A 27,515-nucleotide genomic window follows, 5' to 3' on the forward strand; every position below is an offset into this window, starting at 1 on the left:
ACCTTATGGAGATATAAAATTCTTAGTTTTACTATATGGAGTTTTAAAATTCCTAGCTTTATATAATGGAGTTTTAAAATTCCTACTGCTTCCATTAGGTATGCAAACACCATGTATAACTTATGTTATCATACTTCACGTTAAAATGACAGATTTTGATTAGCTAATACGAGGGAGATAATTTACTCTATCCCATGGCTCAGCGGGAGACAATTTTTGAATGTCACCCTCTCGTGCAGACCAATCAAAAATCGATAACTTAAAGGACAATGAAGTGAATTTATATCAATAAGTTTAAAGAAAATGCTACAATTCTACGTTTTGGTCTCCTAACTTTTTTATAGACTGTCAAAATTAAAAAATTACATCTTGCTTCAAATTGTTGTTTTTCTAATAACTGTAACGTTGTTATGTATATGACGTCATAGTTAAGTACTTTTAATTTAAAATTTAAGAGACAATAATGATAGAACACCTACCCCTCGAAAAATCATTGTCAAGCTTCTCAGCTATGTGTTATTTATAAAGTGTTCGTTTACCTCGGAGCTTTGTTTCCTTAGGTCTTTGCTAATTACATTCGTAGCTCTACGCAGACCCAAACTTTAACTTTTACCTATTTTCTGTTAACATCAACCTCAAAACCCTTTACCTAATAATTACCGTAACGTTCCCTGGCTGAGAACCCTCAGTAACCTAATCATAGACCAAATGTTAACTATATTTCCAAGAAAGAAACTTTTTCATTGGAAGACGCTCAATGTATTTATTATTTTATAACCTATAAAGAAAGTACTGTTGAGACTTGTTGTTTAGTTTTCTGTTAAAATTCATTTAAAACTTTATCATTTAACAGAATCATTGCATATATATTGCAAAAAAGGCTGCAACTGATCCTTTACGGGATTTATCTAATGTTTCCTTTTTTGTTTTGAACTTTTTGTCAAGTTGTCTATTTTTATAAACAAAGGTAGTCATTTTTTATGACATTTTGGGTTATAAACCCTAAATTTTATATATCGATTTCAAAAGTATCATCAGTTTAAAGTTTAACAGATGTCCAACTTTAATAGAATTTGTCAGGTATATATTCATATCTGTTAAGGATGTTCGCTCCTCTTGTTTTTGAAATTTTGCCAGATATTCGGAATCCTCTGGTTTTATTTATGTAGTGCCATTGGAAAATTTTGCCTGCCAATACCTACTTTTCTTTTCATAATTTTATTACGTATAGTCAAAATCTATTTAACTCCTTGTAATTTTTACATAGTTTTTGAAAGAAAACAGGTGCCAATGTTAAATGTATGAAAAATCTAGAGAGAATAATTTCCCGCCAAATTTTCAATGGCTTATGTCTCGAAAAAAAGCACACAGACCCTTAATTGTTTTCTGCTTTTTAAGTTCCTATATTTATATACTATCAATTTATAACAATCTTTTAAAAAGCTTGTTATTTTGAAACAGAGTAGCGAACATCCTTTAGGCCGAAAAAAAGACAGTTTATGACCGTTTATGATTAGAACCGATGAATTCTAGACCTGATTTATCAAAAACCCATTCAATTACTTTACCCATTTTATGTCTGATCAGATGGTGTGTAAGAGTAGTGTATAAATCTAACAAAATTAGGTTAAAAGAGTAAAATTCATGAACGATAAAATATAGTTGTTTTAAGACTTCACCAGAATGTTTACATTCCAAAATAAATTGACGATGTGTTTTGACAGACGTTATTGTAAGTATGTGTCGTTGTCAGACGAGCAGACAATTAAGTTGTATCCAACTTGCTAACAACTGATACAGTGTGAGATTTATAAGATAGTTTGTGTAATCTAGGTTGCCAGTTCGTACGGAACACTGCAAGTTTGACGCTTCACAAATGTTGAGTTCAAATGAGTAGATTTCTTTTACGTCTTTTTTGATATATTGTTAGAAACAAAAGTTTAAGATCTTTGAATTTCTTCAGTAAATGGTTGACATGATAGTTAAATCAACATATGTTGCTTTCATACCAGCTGGTACTCTTAATCTTGTTACAGAAAACTTTTCTTGTGCCTACAGAGTTATCTTTATGGAAGTGTATGCGTTTGTCAACAAGGTTCGCGATTTTATTTTTTCCAATGTATTTAAAGCGCGTTTGCAAGAATTTCCTCGTCTAGAACTCTGAGTACAATAGTTTAAAACAGAGTTAAAGATGATATTCCGGGGAAAAAAACCTTCAAATTGAATTCAGAAGTGATATTGAGGTTCATTTAGAGGGAACTTCTTAACATTTTGGTCGATATGATCACAGGGATGATAAATAGTATGTAAGAGGTACCTATATTGGATAATTATTTTCAACATTATCGTCTGATGTTAGATAAAAATAAGTTTAAGATAATGCCTATGGTTAAACGTGTTTATGAGTACAAAATTACCTGTAGTTTTCATTATCAAAATATGGTTGTATCAATTTTCGAACCAGATGATTTCTTTTTAAAAATAATAGAATTTTTTATCAATAATAAATTTCAAATAAAATACAACCATTTGAATGGTTTATTGATTTCATCCAATTGTATTTTCTATTCACAGCACCCAAGATGGTTATCCAGCATGAACATCTGATATCACAACATATTCACATTGTGGCGCCGTTTGTTTAACGGTGAATGTCCAATGATATCGAAAGAAATACAATAATCATTGTTTTCCTTAGAACAGTTTATTTTACAGGAATCTTTTTATTTCCCCTTACAACAGTCAAGCTCGAAATGCCTGTATTAAAAATCGTAATCTTACAAAAATGTGTAGCCAAGCGTGCTTCAAATAGTTCCTGTGATTTCTGAAAAGTAATTTTATAAAACAAGTTAAAACGATGACCGTGCTTGCTAAGACATAATCAGTATACTGATCAAGAAATGTGGTTTATAATTTTATCCTGGAATTAGGACAATTTTATGCATGCTGCTATATGATTTTTCAATATCATGTTTAATTTTATTTGTTTTCTTTATTTGACATGCAATGTGATCATTAGATGTATAAGGCTGGCATAAAACCAAAGACAGTCAGCATCAATCCTGTTATCTAACTGAAGAATAGTGAACAACATGAAAATGTCAATAGAGTTGATCCTTGCCTTTCTTAACATGATTTTTAGTGTTTTAGGAGACTGTAATGCAGGTCATGGTAGGTGTAACTAGTTGCTTTGGTATGAAAATTCGTTTATATATGGTATGGTTGCCCATAAGACAACTCTCCGTCTAGCACCAACGGTCTAGAGGGTGATTATCGTCGTATTCATAGATAAACGTGTGAACTTTAGCCCACTACACTAGGTAAGTCGCATAATGTTTCAGATCAATCATAAAAAATCAAAATTGAAATCTGTCGAAATACGTTCCCGGTAATAAATAGTAATTAAACAAATTTTGGATGAAATAAAAATGAAAATGAAAACCTACATTGTGCTTGCATGTGACATGTAGTTATTATAGGTCGACTATGTATGGAGTATTAGTATTATGTTCGAAATAATAGGACTATATTTAAACAAAAGAAAAGGAATAAACACTTTTCTTAATTTACGTTATTTATCATAGGAAAGACAACTTGTATCACAGAATACCTACTCCAAATGTTGATGAGAATAAACAGGCTTGGTGTTCCAATACAAGGTATTTTTCTGTTCTTGTTCATTGTATTTTCCTACATAATTATAAAAAGTAAAGAGAAATGAGACCGTTGTGTACAGATTCTAGGGTTTTCTATAAACTGACAACATTTAAATATGTTAACTGTGATCAAATAAATCGGAGTGAAGCTAATTCAAAGGGGCTTTCTAATTTGTCGAACTGCTAACAATCCCAAAAGCCTTTCATAAAAAACTTTTTTGTTTGTTTGTAGAATTCAATATTTATTGTAAAGAATGTATATCAAAAAAAGTTAAATGATACTTCATAAATTTGATAGTTTATCAGTATTTCAATTAGTTGCTAATAGTTTCCAAATCATTTGAATAATATATAGTGAAACTTTATATACTAGTCTAACTTTAATTTACAATGTAATTTCCAATTATCTATATCATTGTTTTAGAAACAAAAAAGAGAATTGCTTTCCTAGCTTTCGTGAAGGGTTATCCAACAGCGTCTAATGATGTGATAAAATTTGAAGATGTAAAAACAAACATTTGAAACCATTACAACCCTACCACTGGAGTTATTACAGCACCTAGAAATGGCCTTTACGTCTTGTCTTGTATGATTATGGCATATCGTACTTCACCAGTTAACTTTGAATGACGAAAGAATGACGCTCTCTTTTCTTATGGTTTTGTGAACAAAACAGATAGTGGTTCACAGTCCCAGACACAGATCTTTGAGCTAGCAAAAGGTGATCGCATTTGCATCAAGAGTCAAGCATCAAGTCAAAAACTACAGGGTGATCTGCACTCTTATTTCAATGGTTACGTTTTACAATAAAGAAGAAATGGCATATTAAAATGTTGTCTTGTTCTATATAATTTATAATATGCTTTTATATATTAGTATGTACAAAATTGCAAGCTTTACTTTATTGAGTTAGAAACGTACAAAATATATGGTGCTCTCATAAAGCATGTATGCTGTCATTTCAGGGCCTTTTATAGCTGACTATGTGGTATGGGCTTTGCTCATTGTTGAAGGCCGTACGATGACCTATAGTTGTTAATTTCTTTGTCATTTGGTCTCTTGTGGAGAGTTATCTCATTGGCAATCATGCCACAACTTCTTATTTTTATATGTAGGATGAATGGTGTTTATTTTTAGGGACTCTGTTTGTGTAGTTTATATGCCTAACCTTAACGTTTAACTAGTCATGGAACATTCAAAGCATTAACCTACTCTTAAACAATACGCAATCTTCAATGTCCATTAATTACGATGGCAAATCCTTGAAGGTTTTTGTTAAATTTATACTAACCGGTATAGCGATTAGTTAAGACCTTGTGTTGGCCGTTAAATGTCATTTTGTGTTGTGTTATGTTGTTTAGTTTTTCTTTCATCTACGTTACATATATACCTATATTGTCTCGTGTTCATTTATTTGAATGGAAATGTTGCCCTGGATACACAGATATTTTTTTTCTTCAAATTTTAGAATCGACAAGTGGGCGTTTTTGTGAACAAACAGTTAAAAATGTTACATCTTCGAGGAAAATAAACGACAGTATAACCTTATTACCCGTTAAATAAACAAACAAACAAAACAAGATTGATAGTTAGTCCAAGAAGATATGATTTATTTATTATTTTAAGAACTAATGGGAGGAAGTATGAATGTCAATAAGACAATTGTGAATTGAAAAAAGGAAACATATGAAAATGTTTATTATAAATAGATCTACGATTATAAAACAGCCTGAACGAATTTTCGCTGAAGTTTGCTTTTACAGCTTTTTACACTAATTGCGTAAAACAATTTATTTTCTTTGGAACGACTTTTGCTGTTGAAAGATTAAAAATATACTAATGGGGGGGGGGGAGGGGGCAACTGCACGTCAAGCAAAGACATACCACACTATAACCTAAATAAGAAAGAAGAAAGACAAAGAACAGGCCACAACACAATACAAGCAGATTTAAAAACAATCGCATGATTTTTAAATAAAATATTTACCCTTTTCATTCCCAAAATTAACAAACCGCGAGAATATATACGGTTACCCTCACAGAAAAAGTAGATCTTAAAAAAACTAGGATAAAATTTATATCCATGTAGGACAATAACTCCACGATCAAAAGTTGAAATACGAAAACTTAGATTATAGTCCATAAAATGCAGGCGGAACAACAAAAAACCTGATAAAAAGACTTCAGATTATTTTCAATAGTAACCGATTTCTGCTACAATAATGACACCTGCTATTGGAAGATGTATTTTGTCTTACGCGGGAACCTGCCAAATATGTAAACCATCAGTACATTATCCACCAGAGACCAAAAGACGAGGATGTAAACAACTATAGGGCACTTTCGGTCTTCAACAATGAACAAACCTAATACCATATAGTAAGTTATAAAATGGCACGGCTTAAAAACAGGAGAAACAATTCAAAAGATAAAACAAACAGCCTGAACTATGACAAAACATTAAACGAAAAACAAGGTCTAATATGTAGCATTAAACATGAGGGCAATATCTTAAGTGGCTGCGTTTCTGTCACTCATATGTCATATACTGTTAGTCATTACACTCGCTAGATTTATAATACAGATCAATGACGAAAATCAATTACTTTGTGTTATTTAGGTGTGCGAGTTATTTACGAATTCCCCTATTTCCTAAATGAACCAGAACATAATAGTGTCATTGATATATACATCTTGATTGGTTCATTTAAAGAAGTGTCAGTTTATTCCAATATATTATGCATGTAACTCAGATAATTTAATACTCTAAGGCTTCATTTATGAATAAAGTTCAATCGTTCGATCCTAAATGTGAAGCATTATATGACCTTTTATCGAAATGTAGACTACATGGGATGATGAGGATGGATGGCTGCGGCAAATTAATATGCATATTCAGGAAAAGAACATGTTAATGTATTATGCATAGTAACCCTGCTTTGTACTAGACGTGCTAGTTCACAAGGTAACAGTCCATAGGAAGACATGTCACCTTAGGGAGCTTCTATTTGATTTTTTTTTGGGGGGGGGGCTAGGATGAAATTTGAAAGAAAGGCAGGACAGGAGTTTTGAGTATTAAAAAAGCCAGGATCAGCAAATTGGCAAAAAAAAAGGCAGGATGACAATTTATGTAAAAACAAGTCAGGATAAACTAATAAAAAAAGGCAGGTCCGAATTGAGTGAAAAATAAAAAGGCAGGACAAAATTTTTCATCCTAGCACATAGTCACGTTATCTTTTCGACTATGCTTGCTAAAAATAATTAGAATATTGATCAAGATATATGGTTTATAGTTTTGTTTTGGAATTAGGACAATTTTATTCATTCGTCATTTTGGAATATCAGGTTTAATTTTGCTTTCTCTATTAGACATGCAATATGGTAATTAGTTGTATAAAGCTGGTACAAAACCAACGACAAACAGACAACTTCATTCCTGTTATCTAACAATAGTGAACAATATGAAGATGACAATACAGTTTATCCTTGCCTTTCTGACTATGGGTGTTAGCGTGTCAGGAGACTGTGATGCTGGCCATGGTAAGTGTATTAAGATGTTTAAATATGAAAATTAATGTTTGTATGGTATGGTTGCCAATAAGACAAATCTTCATCTAGCACCAGTAGTCTCGATAGTGATTATCATCATATCTATAGATAAACGGAAAGTTACAGTGTGTTTGAATGTGTCATGTAGTTATTATACGTATAAGTCGAATATACATGTATATGGAATATAAGTATTATATTCAAAATAATAGGACTATATTTAAACAACAAAAAAGGAATAAACACTTTTGTTAATTCATGTTAATTATTATAGGAAAGACAACTTGTATCACAGAAGACCTACTCCAGATGTTGATGAGAGTAAACAAGCTTGGTGTTCCAATACAAGGTATTGTTCAGTGATTGTTTATTTTTATTTTCCTGTGTAATTATTAAAAGCAAGGAGAAACGATACTGCTGTGTACAGATTCTAGGGTTTTCTATATACTGACAACATTTAAATCTATTGTAATCGAAAAATCGACAAAATAATTTTGTTTGTAGAATTCAATATTTCTTGTAAAGAATGTATACCAAAAGAAGTAAAATGAAACTTCATGAATTTCCTAGTTCATCAATATTTCAATAAGATGCTTATATTTTCAAAATTATTTTAACAATATATAGCGATACTTTATGTGCTAGTCTATCTTTAATGTACAGTGTAATTACCAATTATCTATATTGTTTTAGAAAGAAAAGAGAGAATTGCTTTCCTAGCTTTCGTGAAGGGTATTCCAACAACGTCCAACAATGTGATAAAATTTGAAGATGTAAAAACAAACATTGGAAACCATTACAACCCTACCCTGGAGTTTTCACAGCACCTAGACATGGCCTTTACGTCTTGTCTTGTATGATTATGGCATATCGTACTACACCAGTTAACTTTGAATGGCGAAAGAATGACGCTCTTTTTTTTTCTTATGGTTATGTTAACAACACAAATAGTGGTTCACATTCCCAGACACAGATCTTTGAGCTAGCAAAAGGTGATCGCATTTACATCAAGAGTCGAGCATCAAGTCAAAAACTACAGGGTAATCTGCACTCTTATTTCAATGGTTACGTTTTACAATAAAGAAGAAATGGCATATTAAAATGTTGTCTTGTTCTATATAATTTATAATACGCTTTTATATATTAGTATGTACAAAATTGCAAGCTTTACTTTATTGAGTTAAAAACGTACAAAATGTATGGTGCTCTCATAATTAAGCATGTATGTTATCATTTTAGAGCCTTTTATAGCTGACTATGCGGTATGGGCTTTGCTCATTGTTGCAGGCCGTACGATGACCTACAGTTGTTAATTTCTGTGTCATTTGGTCTCTTGTGGAGAGTTATCTCACTGGAAATCATGTCACATCTCTTTATTTTTATATGTAGGATGAATGGTGTTTATTTTTACGGACCCTGTTTGTGTAGTTAATATGCCAAACCTAAACTTTTAAACTTATCATGGAACTTTCAAAGCATTAACCTACTCTTAAACAATACGCAATCTTTAATTAGTTATGACCTTGTGTTGGCCGTTAAATGTCCTTTTGTGTTGGGTTATGTTGTTTAGTTTTTCTCTTATCTTCGTTATACCTTTATTGTCTCGTGTTCATTTATTTGAATGGAAATGTTGCCCTGGATACACAGATATTTTTTTTTCAAATTTTAGAATCAACAAGTGGGCGTTTTTGTGAACAAATAGTTGAAAAATTACATCTTCAAGGAAAATAAACGACAGTATATCCTTATTACCCGTAAAATAAACAAACAAACAAGATTGATAGTTAGTCCAAGAAGATATGGTTTATTTATTATTTTAAGAACTAATGGGAGGTAGTATGATTGCCAATAAGACAATTGTGAATTGAACAAAGGAAACATATGTTAATGGTTATTATAAATAGATCTACGATTGTTAAACAGCCTGAACGAATTTTCGCTTAAGTTTGCTTTTACTGCTTTTTATACTAATTGCATAAAACAATTTATTTTCTTTGGAACGACTTTTGCTGTTGAAATATTAAAAATATACTAATGGGGGGGGGGGGGGGGGGGGCAACTGCGCGTCAAGCAAAGACATGCAATACCATAACCTAAAGCAGAAAGAAGAAAGACAAAGAACAGGCCACAACACAATACAAGCAGATTTAAAATAAATCGCATGATTTTTAAATAAAAGATTTACGCGTTTTATTCCCAAAAATAACAAACCGTGAGAATATATACGGTTACGGGTTTAAAAAAGAAGGTCTTAAAAAACTAGGATAAAAATTATATCCGTGTAGGACAATAACTCCACGATCAAAAGTTGAAATACGAAAACTTAGATAATAGTCCATAAAATGCAGGCGGAACAACAAAAAACCTGATAAAAAGATTTCAGATGATTTTTAAAAGTAACCGGTTTCTGCTACAATAATGACATCTGCTATTGGAAGATGTATTTTGTCTTACGCGGGAACCTGCCAAATATGTAAACCATCAGCACATGTAATGTTCTTACCCTTATTATATGATTGAACGTCAAAGTATAAAATGAAGACATGTAGTTTTTAGGAAAAAGGATCAATAATGTGCGTAGTCCAATTAAAAATAAAATAGGAGATTTGTATGTATGTCAATGAAACATTATCCACCAGAGACCAAAAGACGAGGATGTACACAACTATAGGGCACTTTCGGTCTTCAACAATGAACAAACCTAATACCATATAGTAAGTTATAAAATGGCACGGCTTAAAAACAGGAGAAACAATTCAAAAGATAAAACAAACAGCCTGAACTATGACAAAACATTAAACGAAAAACAAGGTCTAATATGTAGCATTAAACATGAGGCCAATATCTTAAGTGGCTGCGTTTCTGTCACTCATATGTCATATACTGATAGTCATTACACTCGCTAGATTTATAATACAGATCAATGACGAAAATCAATTACTTTGTGTTATTTAGGTGTGCGAGTTATTTACGAATTCCCCTATTTCCTAAATGAACCAGAACATAATAGTGTCATTGATATATACATCTTGATTGGTTCATTTAAAGAAGTGTCAGTTTATTCCAATATATTATGCATGTATCTCAGATAATTTAATACTCTAAGGCTTCATTTATGAATAAAGTTCAATCGTTCGATCCTAAATGTGAAGCATTATATGACCTTTTATCGAAATGTAGACTACATGGGATGATGAGGATGGATGGCTGTGGCAAATTAATATGCATATTCAGGAAAAGAACATGTTAATGTATTATGCATAGTAACCCTGATTTGTACTAGACGTGCTAGTTCACAAGGTAACAGTCCATAGGAAGACATGTCACCTTAGGGAGCTACCATTTTATTTTATTTTTTTTTTGGGGGGGGGGGGGGCTAGGATGAAATTTGAAAGAAAGGCAGGACAGGAGTTTTGAGTATTAAAAAAGCCAGGATCAGCAACTTGGCAAAAAAAAAGGCAGGATGACAATTTATGTAAAAACAAGTCAGGATAAACTAATAAAAAAAGGCAGGACCGAATTGAGTGAAAAATAAAAAGGCAGGACAGAGATTACAACTAAAAAAAAAGGACAAAATTTTTCATCCTGGTTTTAAAGCTAGCTAAATCTCTCAGACTAATAGCTCATTTATTTCATTCAATGGTCTATTCTAATCACAGCACCCAAGCTGATAATTCTGATATCACAGATTCACAATGTGGCGAAGTTTTTTTAACGGTGAATTTCCAACGATATTGAAATACATGAAATTGTTTTCCTAAGAAAGATTTTTACGCTTATCTAATATATGTATTATACCAACGTTTACAGAACACGGTTTGTTTACTAGTCCAAATAAACTCCTTATCCATTAATAATAAATACTTGCAGGAAATTAAAAACCCTGAGCGTATATCGCCCCTCACATCCCTTACAAGCATAATAAAAAACAAAAAAACAAAAAAAAAAACAACATCTATTTATATCTGTTATACCAAGACACTAACTTGGTAAAAATCGATTGTCGAATAATTTCCACATTCTATATCTTACCAAAACTTCACTGCATGTACAACACGACTTTCAGGAAATAATACCGTGGCAGAAAATACAAATATTGGTAACATATTGTTCAGTTAAAAGAACGCACAGTACCAAAAGTAATCAGCTAAAACAAATAGAAATATCGAGTTCTCATAAAATAGTTTAATCGCATCACAATATCTTATCTGTCCAATTTAGGGATTTTGTCAGTTGTTTTTAATGTTTCTTGAATGGGGTAGGGGCATCAAGATTTTAATGTTGATGGCAGGTCTTGATTATCATTGCTGAATTCATTGGAAAAGTACACTACAGCAATGATAAAAAATAAACGAAACTTACCTTGGTAAAGGTTTAGAAAAATTCAATTCTTTATTTAATTTAGGTTTTTTGGTTTGAATGTTTAATATTGATTTACATGTCACCGACGTATTAGTAAAAAAATATCATCTTTCCATTTGATTTTGAAGTAAATGCAGATCTCACTGAATTAACAGTTAATTGCTTCATATTAATCCCTGACCTCTGAAGAACAATTATGCAGTACTTGAGTCACTTAATTGTGAAAATTAACATTAGATTTTTCTACATGTTATCAAGTTGTCTGTTATCTAGTAGCACTAATGTCTTGGTACTCAATTAACATAACTAATTTCTTAATAAACTCTTTTAGAGGTGAAAGTATTTTTTAAGATTTAAGCACACCAGATACATCCTGTACACAAACATTCTTTGTTTTGGTGGTAGATTGTAGATTCCTTGGTTAATCTAACAATAAACTCATTATAGATACTAGATTTAAAATGTTGTACGCCAGACGCGAATCTACAAAAGTCTCATCATTGACGTTCGAATAAAAAAAGGTTTAAAAGGCCAAATAAAGTACGAAATTTGCCAAAACAAAACAAAACAAACAAAGGTTTTGCCAAAAACAGCTAGGATAATCTATCCCTGGTGTCGAAACTCCTTAGTATTTCGAAAAAATCAAAGTTTTGTCAACAGTTAATTTGTATTATGACCATATCAATGACCATTATGACCATATCAACTAGTGACAGCTAATTTAAATATGTTATCTACCATTGCCAATCAAACGCAGAACGTCGATCGAGCTGTTCAAATGGACCGAAACCAAGTCCACATTCTGATATTATAAGTTAGAAATCGAAAACCCTTGAATTTCATTATTTTTTTTAACGACAGTATTGAAAATATTTCTTGACAGAAACATGGTACTACTAGTATTTCTTAGTTCCTTTGTGCCAAAACCACAACTTGTTTCTATTTTTTAGTTTCTTTTCACCAAGACCACAACTTGTTACTATTTCTTCGTTCCTTCACACCAAGAGCACATCTTGCTGGTGTTTCTTGATTCCTTCTGGCCAAGACCACAACTTAGTACTATTTCTTAGTTTCTTCTAAATAAAGGCAACAGTAGTAAACCACTGTTCAATAACCATAATTCGATTAAGAGAAAACAAATTCGGGTAACAAACTAGAACCGAGGGAAAAACATCAAATATGAGAGGAAAACAACGGAACAACAGAAACACTGAACAACAACAAAAGCAAACGCCAGCATACATAGAAACGGGCTGTCTGCTAACAACTGCCATATTCCTAACTTGGTACAGGACATTTTAAGAAAAAAATGGTGGGTTGAACCTGGTTTTATGGCTAGCCAAACCTCCCGCTTATATGGCAATGTTATAAATACCGCTAAAATGACAACACTACGTGACAGGAATACAGCACAAACAAACACAAGAACACTCAGCACAGAGAAATACATAAATAAATAATATGATAGTACATTACAACATGTAAACCGCAGAATAACACCGGACACCTCCCGTGAATTTACGACATCACACCAGGACACCACAACTTAGTACTATTTCTTAGTTTCTTCTAACCAAGACCACAACTAAGTACTATTTTTAAGTTTCTTCTCACCAAGACTACAACTTGGTATAATTTCTAAGTTCCTTCTAATCAAAATTTCAACTTGGTATATTATTTCTGTTTCTTCTCCTAACGACCTCCACTTGGTACTTTTTTTGAGTTCCTTCGCACCAAGACCACCACTTCGTACTATTTCTTAAAGTAGACGACCCATAAATTCGATTTTTTTTTGCAAACAGAGTGAACTTATCCTTTGCATTGTAGAATTTGAAAATCTTCTCATGTTGGAATTACCAATGGTCATTGGAATCGGTCATTTGCATTTTCTGTGTATACACGGGTTTACCATAACGGTATTGCCAAAATCACTTCCTGATTGTCACATTTTGACAGTATGTATTCGCATGACGGGTGATGCATGCACAGTAGGAGAAGGCTACCTTATCTATACATCCAATCTCGCTCTCCTTAGTGCGATATTTTAGTGTATGTTTGTTACTTTGATTTGTCTTCTTAGTCTCTTAGTCGATTTTATAAATTTGAAGATTGATAAACTACTGTTGCCTCCTTTAATCTTCTCTGTATATTCTTTAGGCATTTAAAGGATGAAATAACTATTACAATTTGTAATCATTTCAATCTACAAGATAGAACCAATAAAACATGTCTCGGATTCACGTTTCCGTGAGAAAAAAAAACTTTAGTATTTTCACGAGAAGCAAATATTTCAATTTGTTTGCATGGAGCAGTGTTCTCCCTGTGGCTTTTTATCACCATGTTGATGTGATGCTATCTAAAATGAATTGACCAAAAGCTGTGTTGTGCGTGTGATGCTATAATTTCTAGAAACCGGATGGTATTTCAACAACATATATTCAAGGATGCAAATTTGATTTTTATTTTCCGTGTTTTACTGCATTCAACAATATCATTGAACTTTCTAGACTTATTTTCTGTAAAGACAGGTTTCTCTTGTGCTATATGAGTTGTTGTTTACCACGTATTGTGATTTTGTTTTGTACAAATCAATATCAAGTTTACTACAAAATTGCAAGCACTCGATTTCAAACACACGCAACAATTACATAGCTACATGAAACATCTGCTGTTGTGTCAATAAGAATTTTGATATGACAAGTATTTCGTTCCGTTGCCAATAATTTTAATTTTTTTTATTTTAGTTTTATTTTCATTAGCAATGCAATATCTATCCGAGAAAGATTTTTGTTTTAGATGGTTTTGTATCTACACTCATCTGGACTATTCTGAGCTGAGACTACTGTGTTATAGTAGTCTCAGTTCTGAGCAACATTTTAATATATTTTTGAAAGAAACGGCGGGTTTTGGCAGGATAAATTGTACTCCATCTTTAGTTTGTTGTATAGTGTTTTAAAGACTGTTGTTTCTTTTCGTATTTCTGTTTCAACGGACCATGATGTCGGGTTTTTTTTTCTCACTAATCTTGTAATGGTTTGATAACTTCGATCTCTCTTTTTAACCAAATACATTTCTCCCAATCAAAACACTTGCATTAGTGTGCCATATGTCATCGATGTTCAACGCATAGACATCCCATTCTGTTTGCATGTACCATAAAAGCTAACGAATCCATTCCTTTTTTTTTCTTTTTGTCGAGTCTGCAGCATTTTATTTTGAAGAAGCAAGACATAGCAATCCTACATGCGTTAACACAAATTTTCGGTATCCATGATTTGTTATTGATATATATATTTCTCACGACAAAACATTTTCATACTTAAAAATTATTTTCATGAATATTTATTGATGAAATTAATATACAACAAACGATAAGGAATGTTATTTTGCACTCGATAATATCCGCGTAATTATACGAAATACGTTCGGTTATCAGTCAAACGGCAAGGAAATTTCTGCGGCAACATAACACCTAGTATGACCTCTCAAGGTCACATCCGATGTAAAAATCAATAATTTTGTTAACAGTTCATGGAATTTATGAAATTTGGACCGAAGCTTTCTTATGACCAAAAGACATTACTGTTAATTTAGAAATTATTGCCAAATTTATTATTGTGATTTTGACATGACAGGCCAAAATGTGAGATTAGTTATTACTATTACAGGAAAAGCTACTGTATACAAATATATGTGTCAGATTTCAAAATGCAAGTTCTTATTATTGCAACTCACCCAGTAACATTATTTGCAATGATAAATACCTTGCAATAATTTTATGAATTACAGTATACAGAGCAAAATTTTCAAATTTTTTTTCTTCATTTTTCTGTATTTTTCTGATAGATTAACTTAGGTTTTTGCAGTTAACATTTAAAGACAGTATGGAATTTAACTTGTTTTGACATGATAAATTTGTAAACCTTCATTGATTGCTATGAAACTTTGACAGAAGCTAATCTTCAATATCACGAAAAAGCCTCGCAAGAATTAGATTTTAAAAAACAAATTCTGCATTTTACTGATAAATGGACTTACTTTTTACAATCAACATTACGCTTTTACACTTGACAGCAACAATCAAAGGTGAAACACAGACATTAGAAAATGCATAAAGGGCCTTGGAACCCTATTTGAATGTTTTGTTTGTCTTGTCATGTTGCTGTGTCAATAATGTTTATCAATTCTCTCATGTTCCAACCCATATTTTGTTTGATTTGGTCATGTAACTGTTGCTACAGATAAAAAGTAAAATCACAAAAATACTGAACTCCGAGGAAAATTCAATCGGAAAGTCTCTAATCACATGGCAAAATCAAATGACAAAACACATCAAACGAATGGACAACAACTGTCATATTCCTGACTTGGTACAGGCATTTTCAAATGTAGAAAATGGTGGATTGAACCTGGTTTTATAGCGCTAAACCTCTCACTTGTACGACAGTCTTATGAAATTCCGATATATGTGTCATGCTTTTTGTAATTTGATACAAAAATGATAAAATTTGAAACATGTTAACTTTGCAAAACATCTAAAGTCAATGAACCATGAATGAAGGTGCAGGGCCAAATAACCTCCGCTAGCGGTTGCCCATTAACTGACCTATCACACACTAATAACATGAAAACTTAGCAAAAGTTTCAAAGTCAATAGACCATGACTGAGGGGACAGGGCCAAATAATCCCCATGGAAAAAAGATGTGCCAAGGCTTATACAACTGCATACCAAATACCATTGACATACCACTAGTGGTTCCCAATAAACTGACCTTATTACAAATTAATACATGTGATCTCAGCAAAAGCCAATGTTGTTACAACTGCATACCAAATATCATGGACCTACCACCAGAGGTTCCCCATAAACTGACCTATCAAAAACAAGTACATAAGTGATGCGGCAGGGACCATTGCTCCTTGGAAACAGCACCCTAAGTCTTCCTTTTTCAACTTCCTTGGAATCATTTCCCATAAACTGGGTTCATAACAGACTGCAGAAACACAAAATTTAGACAAAGCCAAAGAATACATATATTCATACTGTATATCATTTTTACTCTTGATAAAAACTTCACTCTCAAAAGAAAAAACAAACAAGCATCATTCATACATTTATTCTTAACTATTTATAAATCTTCTAACATGCATATGAATAAACAAAAATGAATATCATGATTAAGATATTATAAAATTTACATGAATATCCTTCATTTTCTAACAAAAGATTTGTGTGCATATCATAGTGAATATCATTATTTTAGCAGCACTTCATTTAATAAATAAGAAAGAATTTGTTTCTGGTATTATCTCCCTTTAAAAGCAGTCCTACAAAATATTTTTTTTCAAATTACAATATAATTTCTGAAACTAAATCAACATTTCTTAGGTTTCTTTTTTGTAACCTTCAAATCTAATTTATATTCATCCTTTTTCAGCATTAACCCATATTTTTGCAATTATTATAAATTACAATAGTTTGCAAATAAATTATCCTCTTGCAGCAGTATGAACTATTTGGTGGCAATGAAATATTGTATTTCATAAGTTTCCTATCACATTTCAGCAAATTAATAAATGATATAATTATAATTCAATTTGCATTACTTTGTTTTTACAAAAAGATATCAAAATACCTAAAAGACTGTCAATTTTACTGATTTAAGGATATATTTCATTGAACGAGAAAAATAGATTAACGTTTCATGTGACGTTGCAATTGCATTTTCTTAGCATCAACAACTGTGTCCCTGCTCATATTTTACATCAAAGTAACACTCAGAGAAAATTGAAAATCATCAGAAAATCCTCTTTCGATCTTACCTCTTGGTAGAAATAAATGGAGAATGTGTCCCATGGACAAAGATGATGCCCCCGCTTGCATACAACATTATAAAGGGACATAACTCAAGAACAATAAAAGTGACGCTACCCAAATTTGTACTTGATCTGAGTTTTGTGGTAATATTGTGTATAGGTCTCATTATGTTTGGTTGGGACAAACTTAAGTTACAGAACGGAAACTAAAAATTTTGCAATTTTTCGATTTATAAAGGGGCATAACTCTAGAACGGTTAAAGTGACACCACCAAAATTCAAACTTGATCTGTGTTTTGTGGTAATAAGCATTGTGCATAAGTTTCATAACATTTGGTTGAGGCAAACTTAAAGGGAAAGTCCGCGATTTTTTACTTATCATCTAAATACGTTCATCTTAACATAAAAAACACATTCACAAAGTTTTAAATTTATATTCTTTCTAATAACGGAGAAAATCAAGTATTTGTAACTTTTTTGGTTGACCTACGTCACTGGGTTGTGACGTTTTAACCCGATTTGTTGAATCATGGGAAAAAATAAAATCTGTTAAAGTCTTGATTGCTTATCAGAATTTTACGTAATTAAAAGCGCACAGATGACCGTTGGTCGTAGTTAATAACCACAATATAAGAATGAAAGAAAATGAATATGTGTGTACCGTTTTGTAATGATTGAATAAAACTTCCTATATGAAGTTATCTAAATATAAATATTTTCGAATAAATTTCATAAATTATTGAGATTTTTTCATAAAATATCTATAGAACATTTTTACTGATATTGAACTGAAAATATTTTAAGTTTTATTTACCGTTATAACTTTGATTACCATTTCAATGCAAAATATTTGTGAACAGAGTGTGTATATTATTTTGTAAAGTCATTGTTTATTTCTCGATTTGAGGAGCATTCGTTTGAACTTTACCTTGCAGCAATTTAGCCTCAGGCGTACACAGGTGTGAATTCAAGCGAACACAGGTGTGAATATTGTCATTTTGAATGGATTAACAGAAAGAGTATAGCGTGTTTAATATACCCAGATGAAATACCCGATGACAATAGAGAAACAATAAATAAATTGTATAAATTAATTGAAAATTAACATTCAACTTTTTAATTCCGGAAGTGTTACAATATTAAAATGGAACAATTTTCGGTTACGTTCTATGCAATTAGCATAAAGTTAAGATATGAAGTTAAAAGAATAGTACTTTTAATCTTAAAAATTAAATGTTACATTTCCCAATTAATAATCATTGCACATCAGTTTAATTTACTTTACCGGAATTCTTTAACTTGTATTTAAATCTGGCGATGTTTAAATGCTATAACAATCGTAAAACTATCGCAATTTTAAAGTTTTTAATTGAAAAAATACAACAGTACAACATGCATGATTTTTTTTAATTTTCTTATTAACATTTCATTCTTACATAATTAATTCATTTGACAATCCCTTAGACAAATTATTTGTGAAAAGAATACCAATTATCGTTTATTTCATTAATGAATATACATACATTATAAATCTAAGCTAATACATTAATTTGTTTGAGGATTTTTTTTAGGATAGCCGTCATTAATCCAAATTAGTAATACAGTTGTTATAATTAAAGGCATATCTTAGTAATGTATTACTGATATTGACGATTTTAGAACAGTTCGTCCCAACCTCGTTGTTCTTGAAAAAATCTTTACTAGTATCCTTGTAAGTTTCCTAACGTATATGCGCCATTGAGGATGAGCTCCAGAGATAGCAGACTAGTAGCGTATTTGTTTGATGGGGCAGGAGAGGCCATGCAACCACTTGTACAGATAAACAAGCTTATGTTGTCAACACTACCAGAAAGAGTTCCCATCGTCGGATGGGGTATATGAAGGTTCCAAGAATGAACTATTGACATGTCTGACTCTGAACAGTTAGAAAACGGACTTAACAATGATTTATAGACATCGATCGCTTGTTCTTGATATTTGAAACTGCATGCATATATACGTTTATGAGAGTGATTATTTATCTTGTGACTGACGAAAACTAAATGCCTGCATGGTTATATCTTGCCATACGTTTGTATTGGTTTGGTGGGTGTTCACTCAAAATCGTAATTCAAAAATTGTGTTTGTGAGATGTAGATTCACTTCAATACCGAATTTCGTCTATATATTTCACAAGTGTATACCACGGAAAAGATCTGAAGGTATATTACTCCCATTTTGTTTGGGTGTGAACCATCGATGTTTACAGCAATATTTAATGAATAAGATGATGATGGTAGAAAGAACTATGAGCGTCATGTGGCAAATATTACATGCATGTCGGACCATGAGTTGTCAATCTGTATGAAAAGATTTCCAATACAACCATATTGAGTAGGAATTTTTACATGCTATACTCTCGTACTAGTATTACAGGGTTCTTGTGTCGTTTAACTCTGACACACATCTTTTACTTTAAGATGTATGAAAGGTTCTAAATATATATATATATCTTAAATGTAACAATAATCAAACGCCTATAGGCAATCACTAAAATGGTATGAAGTTTTATACAGATTTATTCTTATTTACACAATCATTAACAAACTAAATAAATTTAACAAAGTAACACCGTGACACTACGATATAACAAATTGGATACTAATTATTTTTAACCATGCTATGCAGAAACTTTACACATCAAGCAGGAACATATATATTAATATACTGTTCCAAGCATCAAGTTAGTGCACGTGAATACCAATTAGGTACACGATGTGTGATTTTGTATAACTAAAAATATCAAAGCGAGCAATAACTTTGTCAAGCAAACATTTTTTTTCACCATGCCTCTCTTTATCTCCGCTCCTTTACAATAATTATTTCGCTTTTCGTCGATCATTCTCTATATTGTTCTCTATTCGGTTATTTTTTTTCACTATGCCACTCTATCTCCGCTCCTTTTTCCCATGTCGTCCTAATCCTTATAAAGATAGAGACATTAGACATAGAAGGGGCTCTCTTATCTTCAATGAATTAATATTGATAGTGACTATAAGTGCTGCATTACTTTATATATCTGCATGTTTGTCAATCGACAAAAGCTTGTATTTGCGTGAAGAATTTTTTTTTCTCAAAAATATGGTCCAGAATCATGACAAAACAATATTCATTTCAAATGTTCAAAGGTCATGTTTATAATTTTTTTAAACTTATTATCAGCAAAAATAGTGGATAATATTATTATCCGAACATCATTCATTAAAAGGTGGAATTATAATTTCAAACACACACAAGATAAACAACGTTAGACACAAATATATGGTTCAATAAATGTTACCTGTGCACACCGGGTACCTCAATAAAGAGGCCATGCATGAACCTGTATTATATAATTGTGTAATACGAATTTTTAGTTGACAGGATGTCACTGGAATACCCAGGGACGTGTATCTAATATACGTCCTTTGAATACCTAACTGAATGTGTCGCTCTGACACGACATCTATCAATAATTCTGACATACCTATTATCAATTCGGGAGGAAGCCAAAATATATACATAATAAGATAACGTAAATATAATTTAAACAGAAAAAAAAACTATAAATTTTTCACCGAACATACCAGATAGAGTCACACATTTAACTGTAAAGCTAAGTGTCTTTATAAGTGACCGTTCCGAATAGATCCCGTATCAATTTGATATAATTTAAAGATTAGTTAAAAAAACCACTTTTAATAAAAAAAATTGAGATGTCCGATATTTCGTTATTTACATATCTATAACCTTGGAATATTATACTATATCAACATATTATGTCCCAGCTAAAACCTCTTCCTAACATTGCTCCTTGTCAATAGCCGTTAAATATCATAATTAAAAAAAAATTATTTTATATCGTATAACTTTATTAATTGAAAAATTATCTTGTCTAAATACGGAACTATTCTTTATACAAATCAATGCACTTTATATAAAAGAGGCATACTAATGAATCTTCTGTAAATCAGTGATTGTTACAAGAACACTGCATTTGTCTTTCTTATAATTGAAACTGTTCTTCCTCATCAAATCTATAATTTTTTTTTTTATTAAAAAGGGATAAATACCATCGAATCTCCCTCGAAACAATATTGTTCAAAATGGTCTTCAAACACCAACTTGTGCTTGCTATAGATGCAACTATTTGCTGTTAATTTAAGGTTGTACAACCATGTCTCATACAATTCTTTCATTTTTTGTGGGATTGGGAAAACTATGTAGACTTTTGTCATAACCTTGTCTGACAGAACAACCGTACGCTTGACAAGACATTTGACACTGAATAACCGTCTACGGTAATCCCCAATTGATGATGGGAGTTTTAACGCACGGTCGGTAAATCCCCGATTCTTTTTGTTCTTTGTGGTTTATAGATATCACGTGACTTTTTAGATCGAACATGCCGACAAGATGGCGATATGTCGAGAACTGATAGTGAATTTCAAAAATCGATTTTGATCTCTTTACATAGAGAATAAAAGTTTTTTATTTATGAACATGTGGTTTTTTATGCTTAAAGAACAAAATATCAATTTTTCATTTTTTTGCGGAGTTTCCCTTTAAGTTGGAGAACAGAAACTAAAAATTTTACAATTTTTCCATTTATAAAGGGCATAACTCTAGAACAGTTAAAGTGACGCCACCAAAATTCAAACTTGATCTGTGTTTTGTGGTAATAAGCATTGTCTATAAGTTTCCTAACATTTGGTTGAGGCAAACTCAAGTTAGAGAACGGAAACCAATTTTGGGACGTACGCACGTACGTACAGACGGACAAGGGTAAAACTTAATGCCCCCTCCGCTATGGCTGGGGCATAAAAAATGTTTTAATCTGTAAATAGAATGGTTGAAGTACATTTTTCAATTTCTATGCAGTCTGATATTTACATAAAATTTCTAAATTTAGGCAAAATATACATTATTGAGTGTTTTTTATGAATATTTGATTCATTTTAAACTCATGGAACTGCATCTGAATACTTTAATCTCATAATTTTCATATCATTAAAACAGCAGTGCTCATAGTAATAACAATATTTTTAAACAAAGATCAAAATTTAAAAACAATTCCATTTAAAAGTCAAAGTAATTCCTTTTTATGGCACTCCTATTACACGAATTCTAAATAATTATACCACAAATTTTACAAATTTAAAATTCATTGTATTTCTAGAAATATAAATGCAACATAAATCAAATTCATTTCAACAAGTTCTAAATGCATACAAAATTTCACAAGACAAATAGCAGTCCACAACATTGAAAACTCAAATAATACCCCTTTTCTATACTTTTTTTTTCATCAGGGAAATAAATTCAACCAATTTAGTTTTATTTGATGACCTGCCATAGTAAATATAAGACTAACAAATCCTGTATGCTTTACATTACTTTATCTGAAGACAATGTTGCAGTTAGATAAACTGTACAAGTTTGGAGACATTTTACCTCAGATTTTATGGTAATTGAAAATTTTATGATGCCATGAGATGAAAAATGACCAAAATCAACTTCAAATTGCACCCATAAAATAAAACATATATTGAAATAATAACTCAAGAAAACTTAGGGCTATTCCATTCAACTGAATGAGGGAGGATAGGAAAGGAAGTTTATTTTTTTGACATAATCTGTTGGACATTTATGGTTGTTAGTCCATTTAGTATATGTAAAATTAATCAAAGCAAGTGTGTTGCCTGTGGGTAGGAGGTGAAGGAAGTGCCTTCCTACTTTCCCCCATACATTTTAATGGGATAGCCAACACCTAATTCATATTGCACACTCTATGGCAAATGAAAAATTAAATGCATCAATTCAGATTCAAGTTAATTCCTTCTATGTACAATTTCAAATGCATATTAAAATATTAATTATTTTTAATTGAAATTTACACTCAAGTTCTTTTAAAAAGTTTTCTTAAATACTTGTTATTTCTATCTTAAAATTTTACCCTATGAAATGTTTCAATAATATCAAAATAAAGCTACATGGCACAATAACTGATTAGCCTGAAACGTTGACCTACTATCTTTGTCATCATACATGACATACAAATTAAATTAAAATTCCAAAATGATGTATATATCTTATTTCAATATTATGTGAACTATTTTTTTCATTCACATGCTTTTGCACTTTAAAAATTTTCATTTCAAACTGTTTAATTCTAACCTTAAAATGACATTCATAAAATTGTCATGGTAATAAAACATATATCACAGATTATCGCACAAATGTAAGTTTTAATGCTAAATAAAGATTTACAATTTTTAAAAGAAAGAAACTAAGTTTATAATTCATTCATCAAATAACATTAAAGATAATTCAATACAAACCCCATTCGGAAAAATCCTCACTAAGTTTTTACAGGCAATGTTTTTCAATATCAGTTTTTACAAATACAGTAAATTCTGAATGTTTGTGATGTCTTTTTTCATATTTGTTTGTTCCTGAATTCTATAAAGGCTTTTATGTCTGTTGACAAACAATCACATTATTAAATGCACACAGTTATTTCAGAATTACAGTAAATAGTTTCTCCATCTTCATAACACATACCGTAGAAAGGCTTGTATAGTTCGCACTGGCACATAGTCCGCACCCCCTTCTCCCCACGAAATTTTAGGTAAAAAAACTTTTTGTAACTGTTAGAAAAGGTCTTATGAAACTCCGGTAATTTCAAATCCTGTGCGGTCGTTTGCGTTATTTTCTTGGAAAAATCTGTTTTCCATCATCAAACAGAAGCTGAAACTGCTTGTAAATGATTCTAGAACGCTTCATGATTGTTAAAATAAGTTTAATTCACTTAAAAAAACAATTTAGAAACCTGTGTATGTTTAAACAGGAAGTTTAAAAAGCACGTGTAAAAGAAGAAATTAACCGGTGAGAGTCGAAATCCGTACATAACAGATATCACTATAATACGACTTTGAAAGTAAAACAGTTCCATCCTTTTGTAAAACAGTCTTTAATATATCTATCACATTAATGTTTGAAGGGTCTTAAGCTAATACAAACCATATTAGTCAGTATGAAACACCAAAACGGAACGAACAATAACCGATTACGTTTTGTAGTTTACAAATTCTAAGCTGGTTTACGGTTGTCTTTTTCACTATGTTTGTATCGTTTCAATCAAGCAGATACCAGTTTATTTCAACCAATGCATTGAAAAGAAACGAGAAATTTGTAATGAAAGGTTTAGTTTTTATATTTATCAGTATTAATTTGATATTGAATAGAAATAACTTATTAATATGGATGAGTTAAAATTATTAGTTTGAAAAATGATAAGAGCGCCCTCTACAATATAAATAACAAAGATGGCGGAACGTAAACAAACCACCTCGCCTGCGAAATTGAAATTTTTCTCATATTTCTTGCTTATTGTACTCTATAGTCCGCACCCCGTCTGGAAGGTCCAATTTTGGAGACAAAAACCGCGGACTATACAAGCCTTTCTACGGTAGTAAAACATTCCTATGAATATAAATGTTTCAAACTTATATTTTTCATGAAAACAAAATTTACATTTATAAAGAATCTCCATATATTGTATAAAATAATACATAAGAAAACATGAAAACATTCCATGGAAAAGATGAAAAAAGTCATGATTTAATACAAGTGTTCATCACACGACAGTTGTGGGACAAACCAGTTTAAACACCAAAGCAATTTTGAATTACTATTGAGTTATTTAAACATAAATAACAGACAATTAGTGTTCAATTATTTAGATTTCTTTTAAACAATTAAGTCTTCATATTGACAGAGATGGGATGGATCTATTTAAAAGAAAAAGGCAAAAAGTTCAGAACTAATAAGTGAAATATTATGTGCATTTGATCACAAAAATTGGTAATTTCATGACATTATAAAAATCTGTAATTTGATGACATTACAAAAATTGGTAGTTTCAAGACATTATAAAAATTGGTAATTTCATGACATTAAATAATAGATATATCTACATACTGGTACTTTCTGTTACTTGTTACAAATCCAAATGAGAAGGTAAACATAACATCAACAGAGTATTTTTCTTATAAAAGTATATAGAATGATGTTTACCATGTCCTCAAATACTAATCAGATCCTGTAGCATTTTGTCATTCATAAGAAGCCTTTCATATTTCATTTGAAATCACACAAATTTTCTAAAGCTTATTGTGAAGGGATTTCTTTCCCAATTGTCATAATTTTCATAAAATTTTTCCCATTTAAAACAGAATAATCTTTAGTAAAAACTACATTTTTAAAAATTATTTTTTATAAAAAGTCATTTATTTTTTTTATACTGTATGCTTTCTCAAATTCAGAAAAGAAATCACTTGACAATAATTTGAAAACAAGTGGTTAAAAATCAAATATTTAGATAGAATTTCAAATAGTTTTCCACTTGTGACCTATTGCTACATTAAACATCTTTAAAACCTGAGATAATAACTAAACATCTTTTAAATACTGAAAAAATATGGGTAATCTGACACTATATAATCACAATTTATACTTAATAAGGCAGCAGTGAACATTCAAACAATTATCAACTAAAGAAACAACAATAACAAGGGACACAACTCATGATGACAAATCTAAGAGAGATTATTTCTAAATATTTCTAAAAGAAACACAGGTGCTGTGCTTCTGTGAATCATAGTAATTTATTTACACATCATATGATATATCTTGATATGATTAAAATAAAACTGAGATCTAACCTAGTGATTGGATTGTATCCATGATCTTACTTTCTCTCCTTGAAAATTATGAATTTCAATAAATGGTATATTGCAATACTTCTGATTTGAACTTTGCATATCTGATTAGTTTGATATTAAATGATTATGGTTTTGTTTTTTTTAATTTTAGAAATAATTGCACAGTTGCCTTTTCTGAGGTATTTTTTTAATATATTGTTCCCAATATTTCTTCCAAGTTTAGGCAGATTTTACTGCTGATATTGTGCCTCCTTAATTTTGCATATCAACGATTATATAATAACTCTACTCATGTAAATAATCACTTTGATTCAACATTTAAATGGTGTAGACAGATGAAAATTATAGAAAGTAAACCGTCTAAACTGAATCTTCATTGGGATGTGTCACAGGTACTGGTTCTGATATTAGATTGGCACCGTGACTCTTAACAGGTTTACCTTTTCACATAAAAGATAATTTTTAACTGATTTTATAATTTATAACAAGACAATGGTATTACAGCAGTTCTAGTGAATTTTTTACACTTTATATTGTATTGCATTTAAAAGTTGTTCACTACAATGGTCTTGGTGCATGGAGACTTTCTACATTCAATGTCAAACATGGTTCATGATTAACACCAGGTGGCGCCCAGTTTCCAAGTCCTGTGGGTGTCATGTTCATCCGATGTAGAAGTCGTCTTGATACATGGAAGGGTGCTGTTCTTTCCAGTTGTGTTAAAATCATTATAACTTGTCTGTAAAAAACATAGGTGTAAATTTTTGTAAGTACTGTTACAAGTAAGAGCTTATTGGAAGTACAGTTGTCCATATAAAGTGATTCCTAAATTAGTTGATTAAGTACTTTCCCATTTTGTCATCCAAGGCCTGATAAAGTTTACCATATGGTACAGGTTTCTTGAATTATTGAAGGCTGTATGGTGACCTAAAGTTGTGCAAATCTTTGGTGGATAGTTCTCTCATTGGCAATCATACCACATCTCCTTATTTGAATAAATTGAAATTTTAAAATGGCAAACAAAAATAAATAAAATGTTTATGGATGTTTCAAAAAGAAGGTCACTATTGTTATTCTATAAATGATGTCTGCATAATCCTTAAATTAAATTGACTTTTAATACTGTCTTTTTCTATTTTTTTTTAATTATAAGGACTATCTGTTCTGCTGTATAGATGTCAATGGGAATTTTTTTTAAATTACATTAGGTAACAGTTTTTTTTTTCTGTGTACTGTTATCAGCCTGAACCCATACATATAAAGACAATTACAAATATTGACTTTATGCTGTGACACTGTTTTTACAGGTATGTTTCTATATTAAGTCCCTATGCCATACCTATGATTGCTTAATTCATTGTTGTGTGTGTAAAAATAATAAAGGAA

At 31.1% G+C, this 27,515-nt stretch overlaps 2 protein-coding genes across 6 annotated transcripts in view; one reads left to right on the top strand and one right to left on the bottom strand.

Moving 5' to 3' along the window:
• The first annotated feature begins 2,985 nt into the window (after positions 1-2,985).
• LOC127715591 (uncharacterized) lies at positions 2,986-8,299 on the top strand. 4 transcript variants are annotated; one of them, XR_007988479.1, is made up of 4 exons: positions 2,988-3,171; positions 3,585-3,659; positions 4,081-4,377; positions 8,198-8,299. XR_007988479.1 is itself a non-coding variant. In XM_052221682.1 (3 exons), the coding sequence occupies exons 1-3, from the start codon at positions 3,093-3,095 to the stop codon at positions 8,063-8,065; spliced, it is 321 nt and encodes a 106-aa protein (XP_052077642.1). In that variant the 5' UTR covers positions 2,986-3,092; the 3' UTR covers positions 8,066-8,299. The 4 variants fall into 4 exon arrangements, 2 of the variants coding, with proteins under 2 accessions (XP_052077642.1, XP_052077643.1); XR_007988478.1 differs by lacking the exon at positions 8,198-8,299 and having other exon boundaries at positions 2,986-3,171; positions 4,081-4,479; XM_052221682.1 differs by lacking the exons at positions 3,585-3,659; positions 4,081-4,377 and adding an exon at positions 7,480-7,554 and having other exon boundaries at positions 2,986-3,171; positions 7,899-8,299.
• Positions 8,300-18,775: 10,476 nt separating this feature from the next.
• LOC127714345 (calpain-15-like) overlaps positions 18,776-27,515 on the bottom strand; it is a 47,267-nt gene continuing 38,527 nt past the window's right edge. For both annotated transcript variants that reach the window (XM_052220404.1, XM_052220403.1), the window contains exon 13: positions 18,776-26,868. In XM_052220404.1, coding sequence (XP_052076364.1) covers positions 26,688-26,868 — 181 coding nt within the window. In that variant the 3' untranslated portion in view covers positions 18,776-26,687. The remainder of the gene's footprint in view (positions 26,869-27,515) is intronic.

This window comes from Mytilus californianus, unplaced genomic scaffold, assembly GCF_021869535.1.
Source record: "Mytilus californianus isolate M0D057914Y unplaced genomic scaffold, xbMytCali1.0.p SCAF_9, whole genome shotgun sequence".
Taxonomy (NCBI): Eukaryota; Metazoa; Mollusca; class Bivalvia; order Mytilida; family Mytilidae; genus Mytilus; species Mytilus californianus.